The sequence below is a fragment of the Chinchilla lanigera genome, unplaced genomic scaffold, assembly GCF_000276665.1.
Source record: "Chinchilla lanigera isolate Chin_1 unplaced genomic scaffold, ChiLan1.0 scaffold00003, whole genome shotgun sequence".
Taxonomy (NCBI): Eukaryota; Metazoa; Chordata; class Mammalia; order Rodentia; family Chinchillidae; genus Chinchilla; species Chinchilla lanigera.
The window spans coordinates 12,095,207-12,122,048 of NW_004955404.1; the positions used below are offsets into that span (position 1 = coordinate 12,095,207).

General features: G+C 46.1%; 1 protein-coding gene across 4 annotated transcripts in view; it reads right to left on the reverse strand.

The window, feature by feature from the left end:
* The window catches only part of Farp1 (FERM, RhoGEF (ARHGEF) and pleckstrin domain protein 1 (chondrocyte-derived)), a 266,618-nt gene that overhangs the window by 44,982 nt on the left and 194,794 nt on the right, over positions 1-26,842 (reverse strand). For all 4 annotated transcript variants that reach the window (XM_005374079.2, XM_005374081.2, XM_005374078.2 and 1 more), the window contains exons 5-13: positions 24,337-24,415; positions 17,860-17,957; positions 15,051-15,165; positions 14,120-14,267; positions 11,556-11,651; positions 9,972-10,135; positions 9,177-9,245; positions 6,877-6,952; positions 5,630-5,885 (exon numbers count right to left, since the gene is read on the reverse strand). In XM_005374079.2, coding sequence (XP_005374136.1) covers positions 5,630-5,885; positions 6,877-6,952; positions 9,177-9,245; positions 9,972-10,135; positions 11,556-11,651; positions 14,120-14,267; positions 15,051-15,165; positions 17,860-17,957; positions 24,337-24,415 — 1,101 coding nt within the window. The remainder of the gene's footprint in view (positions 1-5,629; positions 5,886-6,876; positions 6,953-9,176; positions 9,246-9,971; positions 10,136-11,555; positions 11,652-14,119; positions 14,268-15,050; positions 15,166-17,859; positions 17,958-24,336; positions 24,416-26,842) is intronic.

Sequence of the window (26,842 nt, forward strand, 5' to 3'; positions counted from 1 at the left end):
GTCGCCAGGGTAAATCTCTTTAATTGCTCACTGTTCGTAGAAGTTCATTCCTTAGGCCTTTCCTTCTTTATGTTATGGGTTTGGCCAACATGGCTGAGTATAAAACTCAGAGAGCAACCAGCTATGGATTGTTCTGAAATGTTCACTTCTTTAAGGCTCAAAGAATCTGTCTCTATTATAAAGATTGCCTGTAAAGACTCTTTCACAATTCCACTTGCAAAATGTAGCAGCAATAAGACAGACTCGTCTCATAAAACCCAATGAAGAGTGATTTTAAAGTTACTCAGCTATAACAATCAGAGGGACACACACACACACACACACACACACACACACACACACACACGACAGAAAGCCCTCCCTGCCCCCATCTTTCTTGGGAATGTCACTGCCACAGCTCTTGAAACAGTCTTGAAACAAACAAAGTCAAAGTAAACCTGATGCGGAAGGGGGCTCTAGATTCCCCACTTTTAAGCTGAGTCTCCCTGGAACTCCGTGGCTCATTGACGGGCATAGTTCCAACAAACTCATTTGGTGCTGGCCTAGAGAACAGTGTTTAAAGTGGAGAAAGGTGATTAAGTGCACGGGACGCCTGACTCAACACATGAAAAAGGGATCTTCATGCACATTCACAGTAGTTTTACCAATACTGAATACAACGGTCTAAGAGCCAAATGTTTGCTTCCTATGGAGACTGCACAACAACACAGGGCTAACACACAGTGCACATTCATGACAGAGAGGACTCTGTATGTTGTGTGGAAATGGGGGTGGCTAATGCCATCTTTTTTTTTTCTTCCTTTCTTTTTTTGTCTTTTTGAGACAGGGTCTCGCTATGCAATTCAGGCTGGCCTTCAACTCACTATGTAGCCCAGGCTGGCCTCGAACTCACAGTGATCTCCCTGCCTCAGCCTCCCAAAAAGAGTACTGGGATTACAGGCATGCACCACCATGCCCGGCTCATATTTTCATTTTCGTAGGGCTGTTTTTTTTTTTTAAATAATTACTTGATTTAAATCTTCAAAGAAGTTCTCGGGTAGAATAGCATTATTATTCACATTTTAAGTGCAGGCCACACGGCACAATTTGGTGAGATAAATCTGTGAGAAATTCCTAAAGAGGAATCACATGTTTAGGGAAGAATCTGGCCCACAGACTTCCTCTAATTAAATGCCTGTCTAATAAAATACTGTCGATGGTATCCAGATGACGGCTAAAGGAACTGCCGCAGTTCACTTTAAGTTCTGGAACTCATTAAACACATTTCTTCATGCTAAAAGAATTTCTTGCCTTTTACTTTGCCCTTAACAAGCAACAGCAAAAGCAACCATAAAGGGGTCCATCATTTACACATTTGGAAGTAATATCCAAGAAAAACTATTAATGTAAGGAGGCCCCGGAGGAGCTGAGCATGTATTCCCTTGTAGACTTTGTATTCCTATGGAGGCTTTGTCTTTGATCCACGACCTTAAGGTATCATTTCACTAGGGAGCAGAGAGGCAGAAGGTCTGGATTTTTCACTAAATTGGGAGATCAGCACACTGGCAATGGTCTTACACAGACTGACTGACAGGTCTTAGGAAACCCCTTGTCACCAGTCTCTATCTCTGCTACCTATTCTTCACACCCAACCTTGTCTTTGGCTTTCCCATTCCCACTTTGGTTCACTTTTATGCAGGGCCAGCCTTCCTAAGCTACACTCAGAGACTCTGCAGGCCTGGGGAGAAGTCTCCCCAAGTCAGAGCATGGCAAGTGCACTGGTGAGGGCTTTTCCTGAGCTCTGCAGTGACAGTGGGGAGAACACGTCACAGCAGTAAGCTTGCTCCAACAGGCTCAAAGCACATATGCTCAGGAGTATTTATTCACAGAGGGCAAACTTGCCCAGAGACAACCAGGTAATATGCTCAGCACATCAGGATATGCTGCCCTGGCACAAACTATAGCCCCCCTCTTTTAAGCACTATCAATTATACTGGGATTGTTGCTTTTATGAACTCTGGCCAAGAAGCCAAGAAACTGAGTTGCTTAGCTGGTACAAAACCAATGAGAGAAATATGTGCAACTCTAAAAGTGGTGACTCTTGTCAATATAAAACTGAATACACAATGATTGATCAACTGCTTTTAAAACATGTTATATAAAATCACTTCCGTAGGGAAAAGCAAAACAAAACAACTGCTGGACTATGTTTTACTTCAGAGGCTTCTATTTGATAATTCATATTATATTCACGTAAATTAGTAACTAGTGCTCATCCATATTTAATTATCAGACTGTAGTATCATTAGAGGTAAAAAGAAAATTCACTTGAACAAACCACCTTCACAATTAAACAATAGGATTCCAAGTTTCACTCAGCTGAATTCACATTTGATGAAGCTTTCATACAAGCTGACATCTTTTTCTACACCTAAATTGAATATGCAAAAATGTGCTGTAACTGCAGAAAACCTACAATTAATAAAAAGCAGTTCTTTCCACTTATTATGGCTTATAACTGCCTAAGTCAAGTCTATGAAATCCCTACTCTTCTCATCTGATTTTACTTATTATTCCTTAAAGTCTCCAAAATTAAAATGTAGATTCTAAAAAGAACTACTGCACCAAGATATCACATACAGTAAAAAGCCGAAATCTAGTGACTAAGGTTATAGTTTCGGCTTTGTTATGAACTAGCTATATTACTATGTGAAGTCACTTTGTCAGAAGTTTTTTTCACCCATTATGAAGGTTTGTCTAGATGATTACTAACGTCACCTTCTGGCTCTAAAATTCCGTGATTCTGTTGTATATATCAATCTAAAGCAAGACATAAATAGACTACTTCAATGAGCAACTTCAAAAAGTATCCAATAATCAGTTTGATTCATCCGTCATGCACTGAATCAAATGATTAGAAAAATAAGACAAAAAATGTCTGCAGAAAAACGGCTTAATCATCAGGATCTTTAAAACCAACTTTTGACATTCATGCAGATGGACAATCACTTGTGAACCACAAGGTGAGTGGCCACTTCTACTTGTTATGTCTCGCTGCCAAATTCTACTGTTTCCTTTTTTTTTTTTTTTGGTACCAGGAATCAAACTCAGGACCTTGCGCTTGCCAGGCAGGCGCTTATGCCGCTGAGCTGTATCCCCAGCCCTCTACTGTTTCCTAAACACATTTAACTTCCTGTGATGTCAAAGCCATAGGACGAGTCTCATAAGGCCACTGGCATAGCAGCACTTGAGGGATGTATCACCATGACAACCCTTCTCGATAATTTTGTAGTTACTTCAGATCTAAAAATGTTAATCTACAATGTGTCTTTTTAAAAAAAAGTACCAAAGACTGCAAGTTAACAACAATGTCATTTTTAAAAAAAAGCATTTCATGTGTGATGCTTTTCTTACTTTGCAAGCAAGCTCACATACTTTCAGCACATCCCACTGGATTCTACAAGCCAGTCGGGTCTGGTTGGGAAGTGACCCTGGCTGCCCGGCAGAACCATCTAGGAGAACCCAGGCCGGAACCTAGACCGACAGATCCACGTCGCTAGGATCCGTGCCAGGCATCGCTAATTTTGACAGTGGCTCAGGTGATTCCAACGTGCAGCTAAGACAGACACATAAAGTGAGTTAAAACCAGGCTCCTTGATCTACAGTTCGGGAGTGCTGGGTGACAGGCACAACAGAGGTGGGTGAGGTTTAAAAACAAGTCAGCTCTTCCTACCTACGTCTCTTTGTCAGTGCTCAGAGGAACATTCGAGTGTCACTGCTCCCAGCGGAGGACACTCATCACAAGAACGTGCATCAAGGCCACCCCAGACCAATGATGCTACAAGAGCGGACCTCTGCGCTGGCAGTGATCGCCAGGCAGGCGTTTAGTGGGCTGACTGACTATAACAACAGCTCCTGCTGTGAGGTGTTCATTTTCCCCTGCGTTGCTGTCTCTCCAACGATGAGAGCCACAGTGACTACTTCTTTACACAGAACTAACGACTGGACCCACCGAGGCAAAGCCAAACCAAACCAGCGGTCCCCGGCGTAGTGCCATCCATGGGGACTTGACACGCTTTACAACATTTCCTAGGAGGCCCAGAAAGCAGAAATCACCCCAGATTCTTCACATTAAAATATTCATTGCTCTTGACTAAGATTTTTACCTACTCAATCTGAACTAGCAATCAACTTACATTTGGCCTTGAATTTTGTCCGCTCCTCATTTTATGAGGCACGGAAAAGCAACCTTTCTTGCGGCCACAACGACACTTCAGACACTCAACCAACAGGAGGGAGATCTGTACACACAATCGAACATGCGCGGAAAACTGCCACGGAAATATAACACGCTATACACATTACGAGATTCACCATAAAGAATTGCTTCCTAGCCTTCAACTAGTAAAATGAACAAGCTCCTGGTAACTTGTCCTTGGACTTGCTGTTTCTCTTGTCCACTTTTTCTGGAAAGCAAGCCACTTACATGAAGTTTTGTGTCTCTTAATGGTTATAGAAGTCAGGCATGCTTCCTTCAAACATATGCCTGCCCATCCAAGACTTCCTCTAACAAACACTGGCTAAAATTAACGAGTCACCAGGACAGATCATCTCTACTACAACCCTGGGCTCACTGTCCCCAGGGTACCAATGGCTGACACTTGCCTTCGACCTCCTCAGTCCTCCTCCTCCTCATCCTCCTCCCTCAGACGAAGGCCACCCAAGGGTATCTGACTTCTCGCCACAGAAGGGGAGCTCAGCAGCGCTGAGTGACCGAACGCGGGAGTCTGCCCCATGGGGCTCACCACAGCGGAGTCTGAATCGCTGGATTCAGACTCACTGCTGATGGAACCCTCGGTCATTTGTAGGGGAGCCAGCTGGCCAGCCACGCCGCCGGCACACACCGACTGTATGAGGGGCATCTTGGAGCGGGGACCCGCTAGGGGTGCGCCATTGGCTAGCATTCTACCTTCCGAAGCGGCAGTGCTGGCCAGCTCCCCCTTTTCGTGGTCATCCAGCCTATCCAAGGGCTCTAGGGTGGATGCGACCTGGCTCAGGATGAGTGGGTCTGTCTCTGACTTATTATATCTGCTAGGAAGGTTGCGTAAATACGGCCTTTGCAAGATGGAGGAGTTCTCATCATGGGGATCCTGCTTTGGGAGAGTATCTTCTCCCACACTCCTCTCTCTAAGGTCATGTCCGTTTTCTGAAACATAGCCTTGGGACCCTGTCCTGTCCCAACTCATATTTGGACTTGAACTTCTGCTGCTCGGGGACAGTGGGGTGGCCAAGGGACTATGACCAGCTGAGGCCCTAAACATTTCATCTATCAGGGAGCTATGTCTCGGTAGTCCAGGGCTCCCACTCATATCAAAGGTGATGTCGGCTGAATCATCATCAAGGAACTCTCTGGAAGGAGGCCGGGAAGACTTTGCAGAGGGAGGGGAAGCCCTATGCCTAGCCTCTGCTCGCCTCTCATCCCTGGAGAGCAGATAAACACCACTGGTCAAATCACCCTCATAATTGTCATTTGTTTGGGACCGTGACTGGGACGCTTGTTCTCTGAGAAGGTCGTATTCACTATCTACATCACTGCAGTCAATGAAAGGAATGGAAGTACTGCTGCCTCTAGCAGCCCGGGATGCTGGACCTGTGCTTGGCTGCGGGGGCTGAGGTTTGCAGGGCTGGACCCGGTCCTTGACGCCCTCCTCCTCGTCCTCTTCCTCCTGCGGCACAAGGGTGGCTCCATCTGCCAGTGCGTTCCCTGGAGGGCTCTTCTTCAGAGCAGGGCTCTGGTGGGACCCCGACTCTTCAGCTGAAACTTTCAGTTCCTTTCCTTGCCGGCAGCTCTGGCCACCAGGCGATGGGGTACCTTCTCCAAATGTAAGGCTGGCGCTCTTCGGAGACTGGGTGAGGAGGGAAAACAAGAGGGAAGGGAGAGTATTAGACTAGAGCTAAAAGAGGCAAATGTAACATAACAACATCTCCTGCGGCTCCCAGAAGAGAAAGGACTATGAGACACAGGTTGCCCTGTCCTCCCCAGGGTGAGAAGGACGCACTCCCACAGAAGTCAGTTTGTCATGTTCCAGAAGGTTCTTCAGGATGAGCAGGCTGAGGAGCACAAGTGAGCCGCCATCTCTGCTTGCTAAGACCCTAGTTTCAGATTGAGTTCCCACAGAGTCTACGGGACAAGACAGCCCTTCCAGTACACTAGGGTTTCCCAAGCAAGGGGACCAGGGTCAGAAGGACACTGCTTTCAGAGAAATGCTGACGCCTCCCCCACTTGTACTTCTGAGGGGAGCTGGACAGGTTAGGCTCTCTGTTCGGATCTGCACAGTGAAACCTCTTCCATGTTCTTGCTCAAAAAAGTCCTTCTTCTCTTTGACAGAAAACCCTGAAAATGTACCCAGAGACCAACGCTGGGGAACACGAGCTCTCGCCACCCTCAGAGCAGGAGTGATAATAATGTCTCTTGCTGCCAGTTGTGGTCACTGCTCTGTAATGTGAGCCCTGGGAACTCAATGCCAGCTCTGTGCTGGTGAAGAGTTCCGACCTGGCACCAAGCTGGAGCTATACCCATCAGCGGCAAAGCAGGTCACCATGGCTTCCCACAAGCACCCACTTAGCTGGCTCCAAGGCATACTTCTATCCCTATACTGAATTCACATCCAAAGAGCAAACTTTGCAGGGGCTCAGAACACGCACAGTCAGCTGGAAATAGGCCACACTCTAGGGCCTGCTGGGCCTAGGCTGGGAGCAGAGGGCAAAGCCTACCAGGCTCTCTGCTGCCCATCCCTGCCCCCCAGTTAAAGACACAGGGCCGGAAGGCAGACTGTCAAGTGCAGAGCTCAGCGGAGGGAGATGGAGAGCACAGAACCGAGTGTCACTGTTCCTGACCTGTTTTGGCACTTCTGAATTTGGTTCTGTAGGCTGCGTAGCAAGACTCCTGATGGAATGAATCTTGCTGTGTTTTCTGGAAGAAATCACAGAAGAGAACAAAAGTTAAGAGTTTTTAAATGAAAGAGCCTCTGGCTTGTTTATTTATTTCAGTACTTGGGACTAAACCCAGGGTCTTTGCAGTGAGCTATATCTCAAACCTTTTTTTATTCTGAGACAGGGTCTCTCTAAATTGCTACACTACCCACATTGGGCTCAAATTTTGAGATCCTCCTGGCTCAGCCTTCCAGAGCGCTGAGATTGTGGGCATGTACCTATAATCACCACATTCAGCTAAAAGGTCTCTGTTGGAAGCATTGCGTCCTTAATAACAAAGGCACCTCAAAGAACTTTCACAAATGTGACTTGGCAAGAGATGCACAGCCATCCCTCCCTAACCCCAGGGGTTGTGCACATCCTGAAGTTCTTTGCAGTCCCTGGTTCCAGGTACTGAAGGAGCATGCGCATTTGAGCACTGGCTTCCAGTTGTGGGGAAGTTCATGAGGCAGAGGGGCTGCTGGGCCTTCAGTGGCCGGGAACTGCATGTTGTGGCCTTAGCGATATGGAATCTATCCAGGTATCTGGGCGTGGATTTTCTAGATCAGTTCTACAGCAGAGGTGAGGGCCACTAGTCAGCTCTCTGCCAAAGTGTTAAATTCAGTGGAAAGGGCTGACCTGTAAAAGAATCTGGAGACACAGCAGCAGGGAGAAATGACGAACACAGCTCCTATATCTTTTCCCCTCCTTGCTGCCACCCATCTTTCCTCTGTCCCCACTGATCAGGCATTAGAAACTTTTCAAGTACTTGTCTCAGGTAGGGGGACAAACATTGCAACTAAATTCCCACGTACATTGGCTTTTCTTCCAGTACTTCAAATTCACACAGAAAAGCTCTGGAGCATTCAGGTTCTGGATCAGGGGGATAGCTGGTCACCTCTTATAGGGTCCTTAAAATACTAACTGCTAGTCTTCCAAGAAAAATAGGGGGTTATCTCTTGATACATAAGCAAAAGCCCCTGGAACATTACAATTCTAGATACAGGACACGAGAACGCATCAGTTTGGACTCAGGTTTGTTTCAGCAAACCATTAATACTGAAACAACATGAACGTGTATCCATAGGGAATGAGAGGAATAAACTACAAGGTGTCATAACACTGCAGAACACCCAGTAGGGAGGGTTAAAAACAGATGCAGTCATGGGCATGCCAATGCTCACAGAAATTAAAAGTGCACACCCAGGGTGATTCTCTGTACTCTTCTGGGCTGTGTGAATGGGAACATAAATCTGACAGCTGCCTCAGGGTGGCAGAGAGAGAAGAAGGAAGGCTGTGGTTCAAGGAGGTCTAAGCCATTTCTGAAGCGACAGTAACTACAAACAAAGGAAGAAAAAGAACGCCAGAAACAAGCGTACTGAGATGTGAATGCAGGTTGGTTATCCTTCATCTGCACTGCTTGGGATCAGAGGTGTTTTAAGTTTCAGATTTCTTTGGACTTTGGAATATATATACTGAGATATATTGGGGGTAGCACACACATCTAAACATGAAATTCATTTATACTTCATGTATTTCTTATGCACATAGATTCCCTGAGTGCTACTGTGACTTTAAATATATTATAATAAAAAAAGAAAGTGGAAAAAGAAAGAAACCAATGCACTCAGCAATGCTGCGCCATCCTTTCCTCCTTCACCCACCAACTGAGTCCTTCCTGGGTGGTGAACAGTGCTGAGGTTCTGCACCCAGCTACCCAGTGGCCACTTAGTATGGCTCTGTGTATGCTTTGTCACCTCTGGGCACCTTGGCGTCCCAGGTTTCACAAGGGAATAAAAGAATCCTGACTGCACAGAGGCGGTGTAAAGAGTTAATACGATCAGGTTGCTTGCTAGCAAGAATAGTAAAAGTGATAAACCCTCTTTCTTCTCATCCAGGCCTTACTGAATTAAAGTTTCCAGAAATACTTTCTGATCATGCCTCCAGATATTTAAAGACTCACGGATGCAGAGCTGTCCCTGTGCCTCAGCTAGCCTTGCGCTCTGCGGGCCGCACTGCCCCGTTGTCTTTTCTTCTTTGTCTCCCTCTTACCTGTGTGCACGCCCCAGGGCCCTGAGACATTCCAGTCTCACACCACACTTCCTGGGGTTGACCGCGCAGCTGGAATTCCGCGACTCTGCCCACCTCGAGCGCGGGTGAAGAATTGTCTGGCATCAGTGTACTGTTCCTGGAGCGTGTGCAGCTAGCACTGAAGCCCCGCTTACCTTTCAAACTGCACTTTCTTGTGTCCTCCTTCCTTAACGTAGTCGAGAACCTGCTTCTGAGTCCGACCGCTAAAGCGAAGGCCACAAAGGAAAGGAAAGGGAAGAGAAAAGACACCAGGACATTCTCATTTAAACACAAACACAGTACATCATCTTTGCTTCTTCTCCTGCCATAACTAGGAGACATGCAGGTGTCTTCTGCTAGCCAGGAACAAAAGCCGTCCTAAGAGAACCCATGCTGTGTGTCTGCTCAATCTCTTGCTATTTCCCTTGTACATACTGAAACATTTAATTATCTAAACCCACTTAGTCACTGTGATTGGTTATGAACCAACCATCCCATGAGTCTGTGCCTTTCATGAAAGGAGGGGCAATCTGGTAGTTAGATTCCCAAGAGGCCTACCACATGTGGCAGACACTCTGATATTTACTGAAAAAATGAATGGAAAAGTGAACCAACTTGATGGTAAGTCTATCTATCAGTCTGGGCAGCAACAGCAACTGTAAATAAAACACTTCCTCTCCTACAGAGAAAGGAAATCCTTTCTGCATTAGAGCATAGAGTCAGGGGTTTCTGTGGCTGGGTAGCTTGCCAAATGGCTCGCTAAGGTTCAAACGGAGCCCAGAGGGTGATCCTGGGAGCCAGCTGAGTGACCGAGACCATGCCCCCAGCCAGCTTCTTCAGGGTAGTGAGTGTTTGTCTCACTGACTTCCTGTGTGTTACGAGAGGTGTTAGGAGAAGTCTCAGAAGAAAATGTTCCCATCATAAGCAAACGGGTGGACTGGCACCCTTACCTGAACCGAAACGATGACCCTCGACTAAAGAGAACAGGCTTTGGCTTTGGTTTGGGCTCTTCAAAAAGTCTAAAAAAGGCATGATGTTCAACACAGATTTTCCAGAAGGACTTGCAGAAATCCCGACTGGCCATGAGGAATTCCAGGGTATCCTGGTATGAGCTCTAAAAAGAGAAAATACTCTCACTGCTCACAGATATTCTGTTGGAATATGAAGAGCAATGAAAATGAATTTGCCCAACAAAATTTCTGTTACGTATTTTATTATAGCAAGACCACGGATTCAAAGATTTAGTAAAATATACTTGTTCCTAATGACAGGTTGTAGTCACTTGTCAACCGTCTCCTTCTCCACAGAATTCCTCACAGCAATGGAAAACAGAGATACAGATTGAGCGGAAGTGATACCACTCGACAGAACAGTATGTTTCCTTGGCTTACACTTCCTTCAAAAACTCTAAGTATTAAAATCTTCTCCCTGCCCCCCGCCTCTTTAAAATAGCAGAAAAACATTTCTTCTTTCTGTGTTTCCCCTCACAGTTTGCGTCAACACTGACTTTTCTCATCATTTCTCTGTAATACACCACACGCCTCAAGCCTCCAGGTGGCCCCAGAAACTATACAGGAAATGAAACTTATTTTCTGGAGCACAAAAGTATTACCATCAGCTGAAAAATTTGTGTCGTTTGATTCCGGAAAGAGAATATGGTAATTTTCGCCTCCCACACTGAATGCTCCCAATTTCAGCAGCCATGTTACATAAACAGAAGTTACCACAGTCCATCAATCCTTGGTGTTTCCAACTATATTAGGGGATGGATCTCACTGTTCTGGGCAGACCCAACTTACAGACATGCGCTGTGGTTCTCCCTTTGTAAGTCAGCTTTCTGGACTCACAGGGAGCCATTTTTAATGGTATCTGCTTCCCAATCAGGCCATGGAGACCTACCTGAACTTTATTGGAGCTAAGCTATAACTTAAACTCTTGCTGGTCACTTTTTTGGTTCCCCACGTGAAGAAGAACTCCTAAGTTGTGGGTGGGAACAGGCATCATTTCCTCCACAGAAGATGCTGTCCTCCCTTTCCAACCTTGTCCCCACAGAGAGGTCCATACTTTTAGGTATCCTATGGGAAGTGGGGAGGAGCTGGGAAGTCTGTGAGAATGAGCTCTGTCTGTGATGTGGGGACAATGGCAGGGACTAGAGAGGGGGGACTCTCCTGGAGGGCAGGGCTATGTCTGCAGCAGGGCAGAATGCTGACTGGGTTTTGAAGTGGGGCCAAGGGCTGGACACACAGCAGCAGCTCAGTTATCTGTTATTTCCTTCTGTGCAGGTAAATGACTCTGTCCCCAAATATACATCTGTGCACGCTCCTGACCCTCCTGGGTACCAAGGGTAACATCAGGGAGTTACCAAGCATTTGGATACAGTTATCTACACAGACCCCCAGCCCTCATCTTTACACATGCTTCTGGGCAGCGGCGGGCCACAACTTCCGGGCAAGTTCTGCTGAGAACAGACCTCAAGCCCTGCACCGCAAATCTAGCCACAGTGCAGCTGGTCCCTTCCAGGCCGAGCCACTTACGTTCACGTCAGGGCGGAGCTTGATGAGAAAGCGCTTCCGCTTGAAGCTCAGCTTCCGCACTTTGGCCCAGTTGAAGGCGTTGATCTTGGTGAAACCCTAAGAAGAAAGAGCAGCCAGTGAGCCGGGCTGTGCATAACAAGCAAGGCAGGGGTGAAGGCAGAGGGCTGACGTTCAGGAAACGTGCCTCCAGCTGGAGCACACACAGATCTGTGGGCATCGGATTTACACGTTCCTGGATCATTATTTCTCACTAATTACCTGATCTGGCATTCATACTAAGTCTGCCTCCAGGAGAGAAGGAGCTGATCATGGTAATGATAAAAAGACAAGTAAAACTAAAACCATGACAACCACCACAATAAATTAGCAGCCATCCCTTTGGGACCAGCAGGTACTTTCCTAAGGGCTTTATCTATCTTACCAAATTTCATAGGAAACCTAGTGACAAAAACTGCAACATGGATGTATTTTACTTTACCTCACTGTTAATGTGGCACGCAGCCTTAACTAGCAGCTACGGTTAATACAGCATGAGCAACAGAGCCACTTGTCCACAGGGGTCACACACCTGCGTCCACCAAGTTTCCCAAAGAATCTCACATAGCCAGGGACGAGGACCAGGTCCACCAGGCATCTTCAGTGGCCACCCCACACCTCTGCGTGGGACACACATAGGGTAAGTGGCTTCAGACAGGTGGGATGTGGTGGAGAACCAGAGAACTTGCCAGCTATGAATTCCTACCCATTCTGACTCCACGGAAATTAGGATTCCCCTGTGTGGTCCTCTGAACACCAGGTTCATTTATTCAACACAGTAGGAATGAAATAATTGGGCACCAGTGGGTGGAAGATGAACTCAAAGACACAGCCTTTGCATACGCCTGAAAAGCTGAATCACCCATGACTGAATCACCCAGCAATGCTCAATATTTAGCTTGTATCAACAAAAAGCAATTTAATTCCATTGTGAGATACCATTTCCCCCTTCTGTATAAGTTTTTAGAAATCTTTAAAGGTTGTGGTTTTGAAATTTAATAGTGGTAATGAAACCACACTTCTTCTTCTTCTTATTATTATTATTGTTATTATTTTTAATCAGGTGCTCATGGATTATTCACAAAGGTCAAAAATTATTAGGAGCAATCTCCTCCTCCAATACCACTCTGCTCTCAGAATGTCATTTCTGACATGCAACCCAAGTCTAATTCTTCTTAGGGTGTGATTCCAATGTGTAATAATTAGCATCTGTCACAAACGTCTGATGTGTGAGCCAAAAACTCCCACGACTCTTGGTAAATGTGGAGAAGGAACCTAAGCAGCTAGCAGGGCTCACGAAGGGCAGACACATTTTACAGCTTCAAAATGGGGTGAAATCTGACCCTTTCCATCAGAAAGATGGATGCTTCCTATGTAGCCATTCAAAAGGAAAGCACAAGTTACCCACTTATGTTTAAAAGAAAGGTGTTGTGGAAACATTTAGGGGGGTGGCTGTGGTTTAAGCGTATCACCCAAAGGTTCTAGCACCGGAGGCCTGGTCCCAGTGGTGGTGGCATCTTTGAGAGACGGGTCTAGTGAAGGTCCTCAGGTCACTGAGGGTGTGTTCTTGGAAGGGATTAGTGCCGTTCTCTGGAGATCCCAGCTGCTCTTTGGCTTCCTGTCTGGTGATGTGATCACTTCCTTTCCCATGAGCTTCTGCCACTGCATCTGCCATGAAGGGACACAGCCAGAAGGCCCTGCCCAGAATTGCTGCTATGCGCTCTGGATTTTTAGACTCCAAAATTGTGAGCTAAATAAACCTCTTTTCTTTGTGTTAACCAGCCTCAGATATTTCATATAACAAAAAAGGGATTCCTACAAGGGTGATAAATATATTTATTATCTTGATCTCATTGATGGTTTCATAAGAACTTATCGAACCACATTGTAAACATATGCAGGGATGTCACTTTAACGAAGCTATTAAGAGAAGAGCATTGATAAATAAAATGGTCCAACAGGCGGACGACTAAGAGCACACATTTTTGAGAGTAGGGTATCATTATGCCCTTGGGTAAAATACAGGTAAGAATTTAAGCACAGGGTTTGTTTCTTCTGGAAAATTATTGCAGTGCAAGGGTACAGCTTTTATGAATGTATAAAACTGCTCTATCTCAAAAGTATGAATCATGCATTATAAGTTAGCCATATTTAAAGTCACAAGGAAGCTGGCTCAACCCAAATTGGACGTAAAAAAGGATCACATTACAGCAAAATGCCATCTTCCAGTGTGAAGAGGTGTTTATATCCTGGGTTCTGAAATCTTGATTCCATTAGAGGATGTTCTAAGCATGAGATACAGGCTATGTACCTACAAAGTCAATAAACCCAAACGAATCTTAATACAGCTTTCCCAACCAGCACAAGAGTGAATGGAAAAGAATCGGGAAGTAAGAGTCTGGAAAACAGAAGCCTGAGGTGTGGTTACTTGTTCCTGTTCCCTTAAAAATGGCGATGAGGTCTTAGCTCGGCCACTGACATGCATGGGGGAAGGACCGCTCCCCTCCCGCCCTCCCCAGCATGCTCACCTGAAACACGAGGATCCCAGTGTTGGCGACGGCCAAGTTGATCTTAGTGCCTTCCCTGTCCTTGGCTGGGTGCAAACGGATTCCGTACATCTCCAGCCGTCGGGCCACCTCCAGGAGCTGGAAATCTGACTCTGCTGGAGTTTGCCCACTGACAAAGAAAAAGGCCAGGGGATTTGAATTCCCTGTGTGTATCTGAGACTCAGCAACTTCTCCTGGGAAATAAAAGGCACTTCACTGCAAACAGTGGGGCTCCCAGATCAGATGACACCCAGCCTCCCGTTCGGTAAACCCAGAGCCTAGCAGCTCGGACAAAAGCTCTATTGCTTGAGTAACACAAAACCCAAAAGTCTATCTTGAACTCGGCCAGATTTCTGGACTCTCAGACTTTCCTCTAAGGTCACCTAAAAGCAAAACATCGCTGTATTAAACAAATACTTGGTTACAATAATCCAAACTTGCAGACCAAGTTCAAGGAACAAGCCATTTCCTACTTTTGCCAGGTCTTAGACCAACAAGAAGATGCTCAGAGAATCCTTTAACTATCTTCTACTGATCAAAGCACAAACCAAAAAGCAAAAACCAAAGGAAGATATTATCCAGATTCTGGAGTTTTATTATATCCTTTTGCTGTGCCTAATTTACCACGCTCCTTCCCCATACCCTGTTAAGCTGGTAATTGAATGGCCTTGGAGTTTACACTCTCCCTGTTATTTCAAAGCTTCCATGCCCTAATATTCCAGGCTCACAGGTCTCATAGGAGGCACACCAGGCCCTAGCTCCTTGGCACAACGTCCCAGGGACCTCTCTGCCCTTCTGTCCTGGCTTTGTGTATTTCATCAGGGTTATGGGTGCATGTATGTACGAACGTGTATACACCCATGTACGCTGGGAGGCAGAGAATAACGCAGCTCAAGCCATGCAAGAGACTTACATGTGGTTATGGTGAAATTCCACAATTTTGTCTTCTAGTGCATCTTGCTGAGGTATGTACTTATTTTTCGCTAAGTGCTCTCTGTCCAATGCTTCATCAAAATCCCCAATCTCGGCTACAAAGAAACAGAAAAAGAAAAAAATAGGCCAAGTAGGATGAAGACTTCACAGTCTCTTGTACTGCCTAACAAGCCAGCCAGAAATTAGCAGACAATATGAGACGGGCCCAGTTGGAAGGACGGCTTGAGGGGCTCAAGGTCAAAGGTGGGGCTACGAGGGCATAGTTCACAATTCTGACAACATAGAAAGACTTCCTACTCCTTCTCATTGCTAACAGTTGGAAAGAAAACTTCACTGTCATCTATCTGCAGTCATACATGTTCTTGATCTCTACCTTTATTTTGTTTTTATTGTTTTAATAAACATGTTGTAATGGACACATATTCTTTACATATATTTCTGGGATGGTGCAGTTTTTCAATACATGTATACAATTATAATGATCAGATCAAGGCCACTGCCATATTTATCACCTCAACATACACCACTTTTTTGCACTGAGAGCATTCAAACGCCTCTCCACTAGCCATTTAGAAATATTCTATCATTGTTGTCAACCGTAGTGGCCCGACTGTGCTACACAGAATTATCAGAAGTTGTTCATCCTTTCTTTCTTCCCCACTCACTTCAGGGAGCACTTTCCATCTCAGCAGTAAAATCTAGCCATGCAGGTGATCACAGACCCTGGAGCTGTAGGACTTTACAAAATTACCCTCTGAAACTCTTAAACATAACAGAGCAGAAGCCAAACCCTCAGAGCCTTTAATGTGGAGAGTAAAGAGAAGTGTAAGTGGGTGTAAACATACATAATGTTTTCTCAAAAAATTGAAAGAGTTTATTAGTTTTATATTCCTGTTGTCAGAAATAATGATCCGAACAGGAAATTCTTCCTCATCTTTATCGGTAAGAAATACGATGCATTTGCTCATGTAACTTCAACACGGGCCTTGAAATTGCTGTGATGTGGAAGTTCAAAGCACAGGACTTAAAAAGAGTAATTGTACTTTGGCTTAAAAACACCAGCTCAAGCTCAGGTGACAACTTCTACAAGGCCCCTGAGACAAGGTTTTTACTCGGTTCCTAAGTCAGTGTAACAAGTGGAATAAAAAGCAGCCTAATGACCAGGGCCCAGATGTTTTGATGAGAAGCGAGTGAGTGAGTGCTTTTGTTTTGGCCTGTGCAGCAGGCAATGCCCCTCCAGTCTTATGCTACATGGTGTCATAAATCACATCCACCGAGACTTGCTCTGCACAGAGCAGTGCCAAGTCACCTGCAGCAGCTGGGCCACCGGAGAAATCCCTCACTCGCTGGCTTCCTCCTGCTAAGACCAGCCACACATTTTTCCTAATTAGAGTCAGACTGCTGCTCTCCATCACAGAAAACAGCGCAGAAGTGAGGGACATCCCAGGGACACTGCCATTGTTATCTATGGTACCTAGACAATAGTGACTTCATTTTTCTGCATTCCTTTCTCGGGTCTCAAGAAAGTACAGTTGATTCTTATGCCAGGTTGTTATGATTTTAAGAAGTCACTGTGAACACTGAATTAGCGATTACTGAACCACCACTCCTAGGGGAAACCCAGGGTTAGGCTCCTGTGAAACTCCTGCAAAAATAATTTCATTAACTGACGTTTTTATGTGTGTTTCTGCTGAAAGACGTCTTGTTTAATACACATCATCAATTCTTTCACACTGAACTCACGGCCAATAGCAGCAGAACCCATGCTTGAATGAGACTCCTCTAACACACTTATTTGCTTCCTAAGGCACGTCACGCTGCGTGTGGAGCCCTAAACGGCCCTTCAGCACCGAGCTTAGGGGCCAATTTGAACACAGAAATCACTCACAGTATCACAAAAATTCCAAAAGCATAGCATTAAGCAGCCCGAGGAAAAGGATGCTTGTTAGCATCTGCGAGCTGAAATGTGGTGGCAGGTCCCGGCCTTGTCCCGCTCAGCTGGGCACGGGTACATCAGGTGGCTCCATTCCTCACTACCAGCAAGTGACAGTCAGCTCAGAGTATGATGCGGGCATACATGTCAGCAAACGGAGGAATTTGTGATTACAGAATTTGAGAGCAATGAAGATTGACTGGATGGGAGAAATCAACTAGATTCTAAATTCCTTGAGCACTTTTGTTTTAGGCTTCTTATGGTCTGTGGATCTGATGACCTGCTTTCCCACAGTTCGGCATAGAGCAGTGATGCATTCTGGCTTTTCCTTCGGCACCAGGGACAACACATCTAAGCCTCTTTTCTCTTGCATCAGTAGCTTCGCAGCACGTCCTCAAATGCAACACGATCTATGACTATGAAATTCACTCGCTCCCTAAGCGTTCTTCTCCTCTATGAAACAACTCCAGAGAGAAGGGACAGTGATGGCAGTTTTGTATCAAGGCCAATGTGCCCTATTTAATAACAAATATTAAACCTGAGGGCAGGCCAGAGCAAGCTGGGCCTGTTTGGCCACTGTGCATGCAAGTTTCTCCTTTGAGACAAGTGAGACATCAGGTACACACTCGTCCTTCAGTAAGGGAGACAAACGCCAGAATGCAGAACTCACAGGGTAACATTTGGGGATGTGCATATAAGATGAACTTAGGGGTGCTACATTCTCTTCCACTTCAGCTATTCATATAGCAAAGATAACACATTCTCATGGTTGTTTTTGTGTGTCTATGTGATTTTTCCCCCTATCAGTCAGATCACCATGTTGTTTCCAACATCCAAGGAAGCAGACAGAACTTACATTGTACAATGTGTGAGATCAAGAGTGCGGCGCTGGTGTCATTACATGTCAACCTGCCGTGAGCCAAGTCCTGCTTCACCTGCAGAGCGAACAGGTACCTGCCAAGGCCAACAGAGAGAGAGAGACAGGTGTCACACAAGGGAGCAGAGGGTCACAGGAGAGGTGGGCCTGACCCTGCAGCCCATGCGCACCCCGAGAACCTAAAGACGATGCCCAAGCCAAGTGACAAGAAGGGCTGCAGCACGGGCATGGGAAGGTGCCACTCACTGTGGAGTCAATACTCACCATCCTAAAATGCTAGAGAACGGCAGGCATATGATGCAGTCTTTTCACACAATGGCCAACATGTGTCATCTTATAGGGAGAGTCACAAAAATGTATAACTATAACCTACAACCCCCTGTGTGTGTGGGGTGTGTGTGTGTGTGTGTGTGTAGGTGTGTGAGATACATTTAAAACTTTTCCACAGGATCAGCCAACATACTCTCAAGTGGCTACATCACTAAGAAAATAACAGCAACTTATTGTGGGCAGCATGAGCTTTGCAAGTGACTCAGAAAGACAAAGGTGTCTTTTCTATAATGTAATATTCACTTTAGCCACCTCCATAACTCTTACTTACCAGACCTGTAAAATGCAATTTAAGTTATTTTTAAATTCTCTTCTTTGTACTGTTGGTTAAAGCAAGTCAACATTTTTGGTATAAGACAGTGATGGCAAACCCTTTAGAGCTTTCACTAATGCAAACAGCCCGCCACGGCATGGGTACCATAGGCTGACCACCACTGGCATGAGAGAAGATAGATGTTTACACCTCAAAGAAATTAAGTAAAAATCTGTGCACTGTTAAAATGGGTTTGAAAATATCTATATAAACTCATATATTTTTAGAAGGGTATTGACTACTGTTGCCCACTGCCTGGAAACTGTGTCTTCTCCATAGCAACCGTTAGTAACCAGATTCTGTCCCTCATATGGTACCCAGGGGAAGGACATAGGCAGGTCCTCGGAGAAATGGTAGATTCCAGGTCTCAGGTAGCAAAGGGAGCAAGGGAAGCTTGGAAATTCTACAGATGTTGGGAAGCAAGGCAGCTTTTACAAACACATAACACAAACACAAGGCAGCTTTTACAAACGCATAAACTGTACCAAAGGGCAAAAGAAGTATCTTAAAGGGACCTCACTGGCCATAGGTCACAATCACCTGAAGAGCAATAAAAATGATTAAAGTGACTCCAACATGCTGAATTAGTGAAAATCCTTGAGTCCATAATGAGAGAGAATTAAATACATTACCATTGCAGAATGATTAAAACAACTTCATCATCAAAAAATGGTCATCAAATGTAAGAACTGAGCTTGTAACTTGTCTCTCCAGCAGGAGGCATCTTCGAATAGTTAGAGAGCCCACAGCGATGAAGTAAGGCTTTACTTCACAGGAGAACACAGCAGGAATGATGAGATTAGAAAATCAGTGCTCCACAATCTCTCAAGAAATCACTGACTCCAGCAAAGATTGACAGTCGGTACAAATCTCACTTAGGAAACCGGAGAGTCACACAGGGATGAAGAAACAGAGCTTCACAATGGGAAGACTGGAATGTCACCACTTTAAGTCAGTGAGCAATCCCAGCATCTTTCATGAGATGTGGTGTATATAAAACCACTTAGGGTGGATTCCAGCCAAAAATGATTAACTGGATCCATCAAGCCTTTGAAAGAAATTTCTAGTTTACAGGAAAATACGAAAGTTTTGAAGAATAAACTAAATAGCACCATAAGAACCAAGACAAAAACATAAGGTAGGATACCATGAAAGGAAAAAAATGAGAAACTAAGCCAGATTTAAAAGGCTCGGAGGAAATAAGCAGCTGTAAGATGTGGTCATACAGTGAATCCTACTTTAGAACAAACAGATGTAATTGACAGCTGGGGGAAAAGTAGTGAATTAAGTATGGCCAAGGTGTTAGAAGAGATTAAAAAAAATCAGAAAGGATATCACACTAATGTGATATGCAACATCGTGCAGTATTTTTATTTCCTTAGTCTTTTATATTCTAACTTTCTATGCTGTACAGTTAATATCTTTGTAATAATAGTAAGTTTTCATTCTATGTTTTTTGCAATGTTGGGGGCTGGAATCCAGGGTCTTATGTATGCTTGGCAGGCTGGACCACTGAGCCACACCCTCAGCCCTATTTTTAATTCTAAAGAAAGATCTTTAATGATACCAACTGAAGTTTCCATAAGCATTACGTGAGATAACACATAGAGAACACAGAGACGAGAAGAGAAACATTGAACAAATGCTCCCAATCTTTTAAAAATAAGAGAGTCACTAATCCTCTTTAAGTCATTCGGGATGTTCCCTTTTTAAGAACCGAAAAACACAGAGGCAATTGTATAGCCAGCGAATAAAAACAAAACAAGAGCCACACTGTGGCGCTACCAGCTGACAAGGGTGACCTTTATCCAACCTCCCTGTGTTTGTTCTTCTCTGTCGCTTTTCCCAGCACCCTCTTCCTTACTCTCTCTGGAAAGTCAAAGGGAAGCAAAGTGGAGAACACGAACCAACCCAATTGTTCCCTCCAGACTCCTCCTGGGTGAGACAGCGGTCCTCGTCCCTTGAGCCCAACACTTCGCTGACCTACAAGCTTTCATTCTAATGTGTGGTTAAATTTTCAAGTAGGAGGGCTTTATGTTTTAAAAGCATTACAGTTTGGCTATTTTCCCACTCACCAGTTCCAGCAGGGCTCTGTGTTTACACAGGAGTGCAGAGGGACAGTCACCGACAGAGTCTGGCTTTGGGGACACTTGATGCCAGTCTCACGGGGGCTGTGTGGCTGCGGCGGGCTCTGGGGGTGTACACAGGGACGAGGAGCGCACATCCTTTCTAAGGAATCGAGGGAGCCTGTGTCACCCTGATTGTGCTGACCGTCCCTACTTGGAGGCCCAGGTAACATGAGAAACACCCTTTGGGTACGGCCTGTCGCTGTCCTGAGCAACATAGGCTGTAAGCTGAGTGTGCCGGCCGCAGTGCCAACTTCAGACTCAGCGACACCTCTGTCACTAGAAATGGAAGCCAGGCCAATGGGTCCGCAGGAGCTGAGGCTGACTTTAATCTGCTCAATAAAATGAAACCAGGGAACACTGTGAAAACCAAAGGCTCAAAGCGGAATCAGCTCTCCCTGGCAAAGGCGGGTGTGGGACTAATGACGGGGGCTTTACTTAACGGAGACAGCAAGTTACACAACACACCCACCCTGCGCCTTATTTACAACACATCTATTTTAATTTAACTCATTTGGGAGGCCTTAATCTCTTTTCTTTTCTCATTAAATGAAGTCATTCCTTGACAGTCTAGGGGAATGTCAGCTGGCATTCCCAGGGCAGCAAATCCAGCAGTATGGGCTACCTAGCACAAGAACCCAAATGGGAAGGAACGGGATGCCCCAGGCCGGGGAGGAGCTGAGGTTTAACTGTCTTGTATAGGCACAGGGAAATTGACTGAGCTCTGCAGTGCGGCAACCCCTGCGTGCTGTTTTCACCCTGCACCTGGGTTGGGACGTTTCTCCTAGAAGCCTGGGTGCTGCTGTTGATATAACAGAGTCCACTGAATGTGTAGTTTAATAACTAGAAAGGAATTTGGCTTTCTATTGAAGAGTGAGGTGCAATTTAATCTCTAGCTGTATAAACAGGAAGTAGAAAGCTACACCTGGAAGCCAAAGAACCAACTGTAAAGCTAGAATCGCACAGGTCTGCTATGTGCAGACCAGATGCTCCGTCTCCCCTGCAAACCACCAATGACACGGAGCTTCCCCCAGCCTCTGCATCCACCAGAGAAAAGTGCCTGAAATGCCCCTGGGCTCGTCCTGATGGCGCAGCTCCTGCAGGGATCTGAGTGTGGAAGCCTCCACACGGTGGTGCTTCGAGGATCCCTGCATGTGACACTGCATGCCAAGGTGTGTGGGGGGGTTGAGGGATACAGCAGAAATTTCAGATTGATTTTATTCAATGTTGAGCCGTATGAGTTTTCTTCTTGGAAAAGATTTTCAATTCACATAGGAGGCAGAAAAAGAAAACAACCAAAATCAAAACCTGCCTTGTTGGGCGATGCTTGTGTAACTAGGAACTTATCAGTGTTGACAGAGGGGCTGGCCAAGGGCCAGGCACCTCTGGTGTCCATGGTAAAAAGCTGTGTGGAGTTTCAGAGTAAGACCAGAATGGTAGAAAAACTGCTTTGTAAAAATGAAAAAGGTGCAAAATTATTTGCAAAGTAGAATTCTCAGTGGAAACATGGGAGGAGGGTTTCATGCCTACACCGTTCCAAGCAGGGAAGAGGCCTGCTAACGGGCAGGGGGAAAACGCCAGCTGACCACCAGCTGGACTCGTGCCTTGATTTATGTCAGGGCACTGAGCTCAGGATAATGCATGTTGCAACACCAGAAAGCCAGTCCTGGAAACTGCTACAGCGGACCCTGTGGAGACCCGGCTCGAAGGCCCAAGGTCTCTGCAGCTAAGGGCTGTCCAACTGCAAGGATTTCCCAGAAGGCTGGCGGCTTCTGCCAACCCCTGGCTGCCTTCAGCTCCTTTATGATCTGGTGGTGGTGGTGAGTGGAGGCAGCCAAGCAATGGCCTCTCAGGCGGAAAAGGAAGCAGCAGTGTCTCCGTGGAACTCCGCTCCTGTATGTACCCGATCACCTTCTTGAGAAAGCCGTGCGGTGGTGGATAGGTTATCAAACATAACCGGCCAGAACCACCCCTGACTCTCTGTCCCTCCGAATCTTCCACTGCAGCCTTCCCCTGCTGCAGTCATCGCCACCACCAGCCACAGCACCTGTCGCTCAGGTCTAAGCCTGGGAGATCCCTCTGCTTTCCACAGACTCCACCTCCAAACCATCCCCAGGATGCACGGGTCTTTCCTCCGTGAAACACCCCAAACACAACCACTTGATCTGCTTCCAAGCTACCACCTGCTTCACTGCCACGTCTTGGCCTGGACCGCTTGCTGCCAATCTTCCATGCTGGGTTCCCTGAGATTTGCACCACCCCCTGCAGCACCCTCAAGACACCTGGTCTTTCACACTCACGTACCTTTCTCCTGCCTCCCTCCCGGCACAGCGCCACAGCGTTCCTGCCTCAGGGCCGCTCCAAAGGACCCAAATAGAAGCATGGCGCTTGTTCCTGGCACGGGCATTGTGCTGCCCACTCCTCTCTGGAAAGCTCTTCCTCAGAAAATGCCTAACAGGTCTTTATCATCTTACTCAGCCGCCTAACACTGTCACCCAGTCATTTCTATCACTTCATCCTACTTCAGTTACCTCAAGACCTCTTGCAGGGACCTGATATTTTCCTTACTTAGTCATTTTCTGTTTCCACAAGAGTCAAGACATCTTTTCACCACTGCCTTCCCAAGGCCAAGATCACTGCTGACACGTGGTGCATACTTAATAAACACTGGTGACTGGATGTTTTCAGCCCTTTGAGAAGTAAGGTCGGCTGCCTGAGATCTTATGCTCTGTACTGAGCAGGATGAGACAGACAGATGGTCTTGGTCTTCATGAGCCACAGCGTGAAAGGCACACATGACAAGAATCTGGCCGGTCACACTGGCTCACCCAGAAAAGTCCTCTCAAAAGGGAGCTTTGTCCTCATGAGTTCCTGCCCTGCTCTTGCCTGGAACCCACCTATGTGCTGTCTCACACTGTAAAATGGGGACTGGCTGTGAGGACAACAGTGAGGGGACATGGGAATGATCCTGACAGTCATGATAGTGACAATGGCTGTGGTGGTGGCGGCATCCATGATGGTGGTGACGATCACCACTTACAGTGTTCCTTCTGGATACCAGCCATGCTATGTGCTTATCCCCAAAACAACCAACCGAGCATGCATTATCTTCTGCACTGTCAGAGGTGAGTTAACAGTGGCGCAGAGGAAACAAGTAGCTGGCTGGCCACACGGCTGGCAAGTGGCAGGACTGACGGCTGACGCCAAGCCCGACCCAACAACACCATGCTTCTTCCACCTGGCTGCACGGTCCGAGACCCTGACCTACACTTCAGTCAAATTCACCCATCCGTGCCAGCAGCAAAGATAAACCTTGAACTGACAGCGGGGTTTCACAGAAGGGACTTCTTTCCCAAAACTACCTCAGGGTGTGATTGACACAAGATGGAAAATATGACATCAACAGGTTCCAAGTGCAGTTCACATCTCACATCACTTTCTTAAAGAAACCAGACTCCACCTCCTGGCACAGGGGAGATCTGGAACTTTCTTTGCCTTTATTTTTGTAGGCAGAGAGAGAAAAGAGGGTAAAACCGGAGCACAGAACAGATGCTGGTCCAATAAATATTGTGAAAATGTTTAATCAGTTCAGAAGATGAATGTTCTCTTTTCCTCTGTACACTGCAGCAACACTCCCCACCTCAAAAAAAAAAAAAAAAAAAACCACCCAGTTTCCAAACCACTAACCTTGTGAGTTCTTCTTGGAGCTGTGTGTGGTCAGGTGGAAAGAATTTCACCACAAACTTAACAACAACATGCTTTGGCCCTAAGGAAGAAGAACAACAGCAAAAGTTCAGTACAGCATTTACTGATCAGTGTTTCAAATGCCATTAGTAAAAAGCCTTTCTAAGGCACATTATATGCCAAATAACACATCTCATTCCAACCTCCCCAGAGAGTGTCTGCCCCCTCCAAGCCACTGAATGACCAGCCAAGTGCTGCTACTTTCACAGCATGGGATAACAGGTATCTGCTCTTTGAAAAGCTCTGACAACCGTGCTACACTGAATGATTAAATGTTTTCTCTGGGGACTTCAACTAAACTCACTTTTTAAACAAAGCCATTTGTCTCTAGCAATGTATGTAACTGGCAACTTTTATCCAAATACAGGCTTTGGATAATTTAAGAAGGAGGTAATGACAATATAAGCAAGCTACACCATTTATTCTGTTTCGCTGTTTGTAAGGAACACACTTCACTGTGCTCATCAAACGTGTTTCTAGGGCCCCAGGGCCCCCTGAGCTCTGGAAACACAAATGAGGTGAGGCCTTGCCTGTGTCACAGCCAACGAAAGCCTTAATGAGTATCTCAGACATCTTTCCAATGACTTATGACAAAGTCAAGAAGCAGCTGTTGGAGTGGGGAGGGGACAGACGAAGAATAAGATGGGCAACTTTTCAGAATTAAAAGAGAACATCAAATAGATTGCAATACAATAATCGGAGGTATGAGTCAGGTTTTTGTGTGCTGGTGTGTAAGCCACAATAGTCTTACAGGTTCTGCATTTGGAAGGATAGCATGGAATGATGTTCCATGAAATATAAAGTACAATAATGAAATCCTATTATTGTTTGCCTCCTCCTCCTCCTCCTCCTCATCGGCTTTGCTGGGGATTGAGCCCAGGGCCTCACACGTGGTAGGTAAGCAAGCTACAGCTCTATGAAAGACAAATTTTAACATTAGCTTTCATTACAAAAGAAAAATCCTTTTCCTCCACTGTTTGTGATGCGACACAAAACAGCCACTACATATTTTTTGTGAGTAAAAACATAGAAAAAAATCCCGATGTATCACAAGGTGAAGGTGTTGGCCATATACGCAAAACTGGGAGAAAAGACAAGGCGCAGGAACGCTGAGGCCAAGACAGGCCGAGCTGCTCTCCCCAAGGAACCCGAAGATGAGCAGAAGCCCTGCACGTCTGGCCCAGAGCGCAAAGTAACAGCAGTGAGGTGAGGAAGATGGAGGCTGTGCTGCCACCTCTTAGCCATTCCCGAGAAGGAATGAAAAGAGGTCACTCAGGTCCACACAGACCCTGAGGCTATAAAGGTGCCAGCACTCAGTGGAAAGTGACGGCTCTGTCACACCAGGCCAGTCAGACCATATGGAGGAGACAAAAAGGTATCACCCTGCTCCGGTTCCCACCTGACAACCTGCTGAACAAACACCTCCCACCGCGAGCAGCGGCCCCTGCAAGAATCACTGCAGGGCCAGACAGCAGTCTGTAGGCTCGGGGCCACCTCCACCCGCCAGGCCTTGGCGCTGCTCACAGCAATGTGACCCGCACTAGTGTTTAGTCACTGCCAGCAGGGGCCAGCTCCCCCGAGACACCCAGTAAACATCCAATAAATGACAGCTCTTTCATTTTCAGCGTCAATAATTGCTTAATTGAAATGACAGAGGACCAACATCAATTTCAGCTGCACGAGGCCATACTGACACTGCGCTGCGTCGTTGTGACAGCCACATAAACTGCTGCCAGAGGCTCGGTGGGGTTTCTTAGAAAAACGATCCCACAGACATTGTGAGCTTCAAGCTCAACTACAGGCCTGTGGCTTTGGACCCAGACTGCTGTAGGTCCTGGCCGCAGCAAGTGAGGATCTGGGATGACTTTGGGAACCGAGCTTTGACTCCAAAGCAGAAAGAAGGAAGGATGAGGCAGAGCTAAGGGTGGGGAGAAGGAAGAGAAAAAGCAAGAGTTCTCTCCTTTCTTCCTCTGTCAGGCCCTCTGGATCCTCTTCTGTCCGACACACAGCGGACAAGCAGGCCAGACCCCCCGGGGAGCTCCCCCCACCAATCAGAAGCGCACAGGCAATGAGACACGTGCACACTTTTGAGCCCCTCCCCGACCCCAACAACACTGCCTGCTGGTTGTCAGCCTGTGAAAGGGGAGAACAGAAAACCTAAAATCAATTTTACGGATAAATGGCTCCGCCCTTCCCCTTCAAAAGTGACGGTAGGAACAGTGGCCCAAATGGATAAATGCCATTACTCTGGGACTTCATAACAGTTGTAAATTGTTAATCCAAGCAAGCATGGTTGGTTTTCCAAGCAAAGTTTTCATAATCAAATTACTATATATGAAAACTGTAAAAGAAACACACTTTTATAGAGCAGTATGTGGGTTGATGGATAAGGGTAAGCAATCAGGGTGCACTGGTGCTTTACAACAAAAGGTGTCTCCACAATGAACAT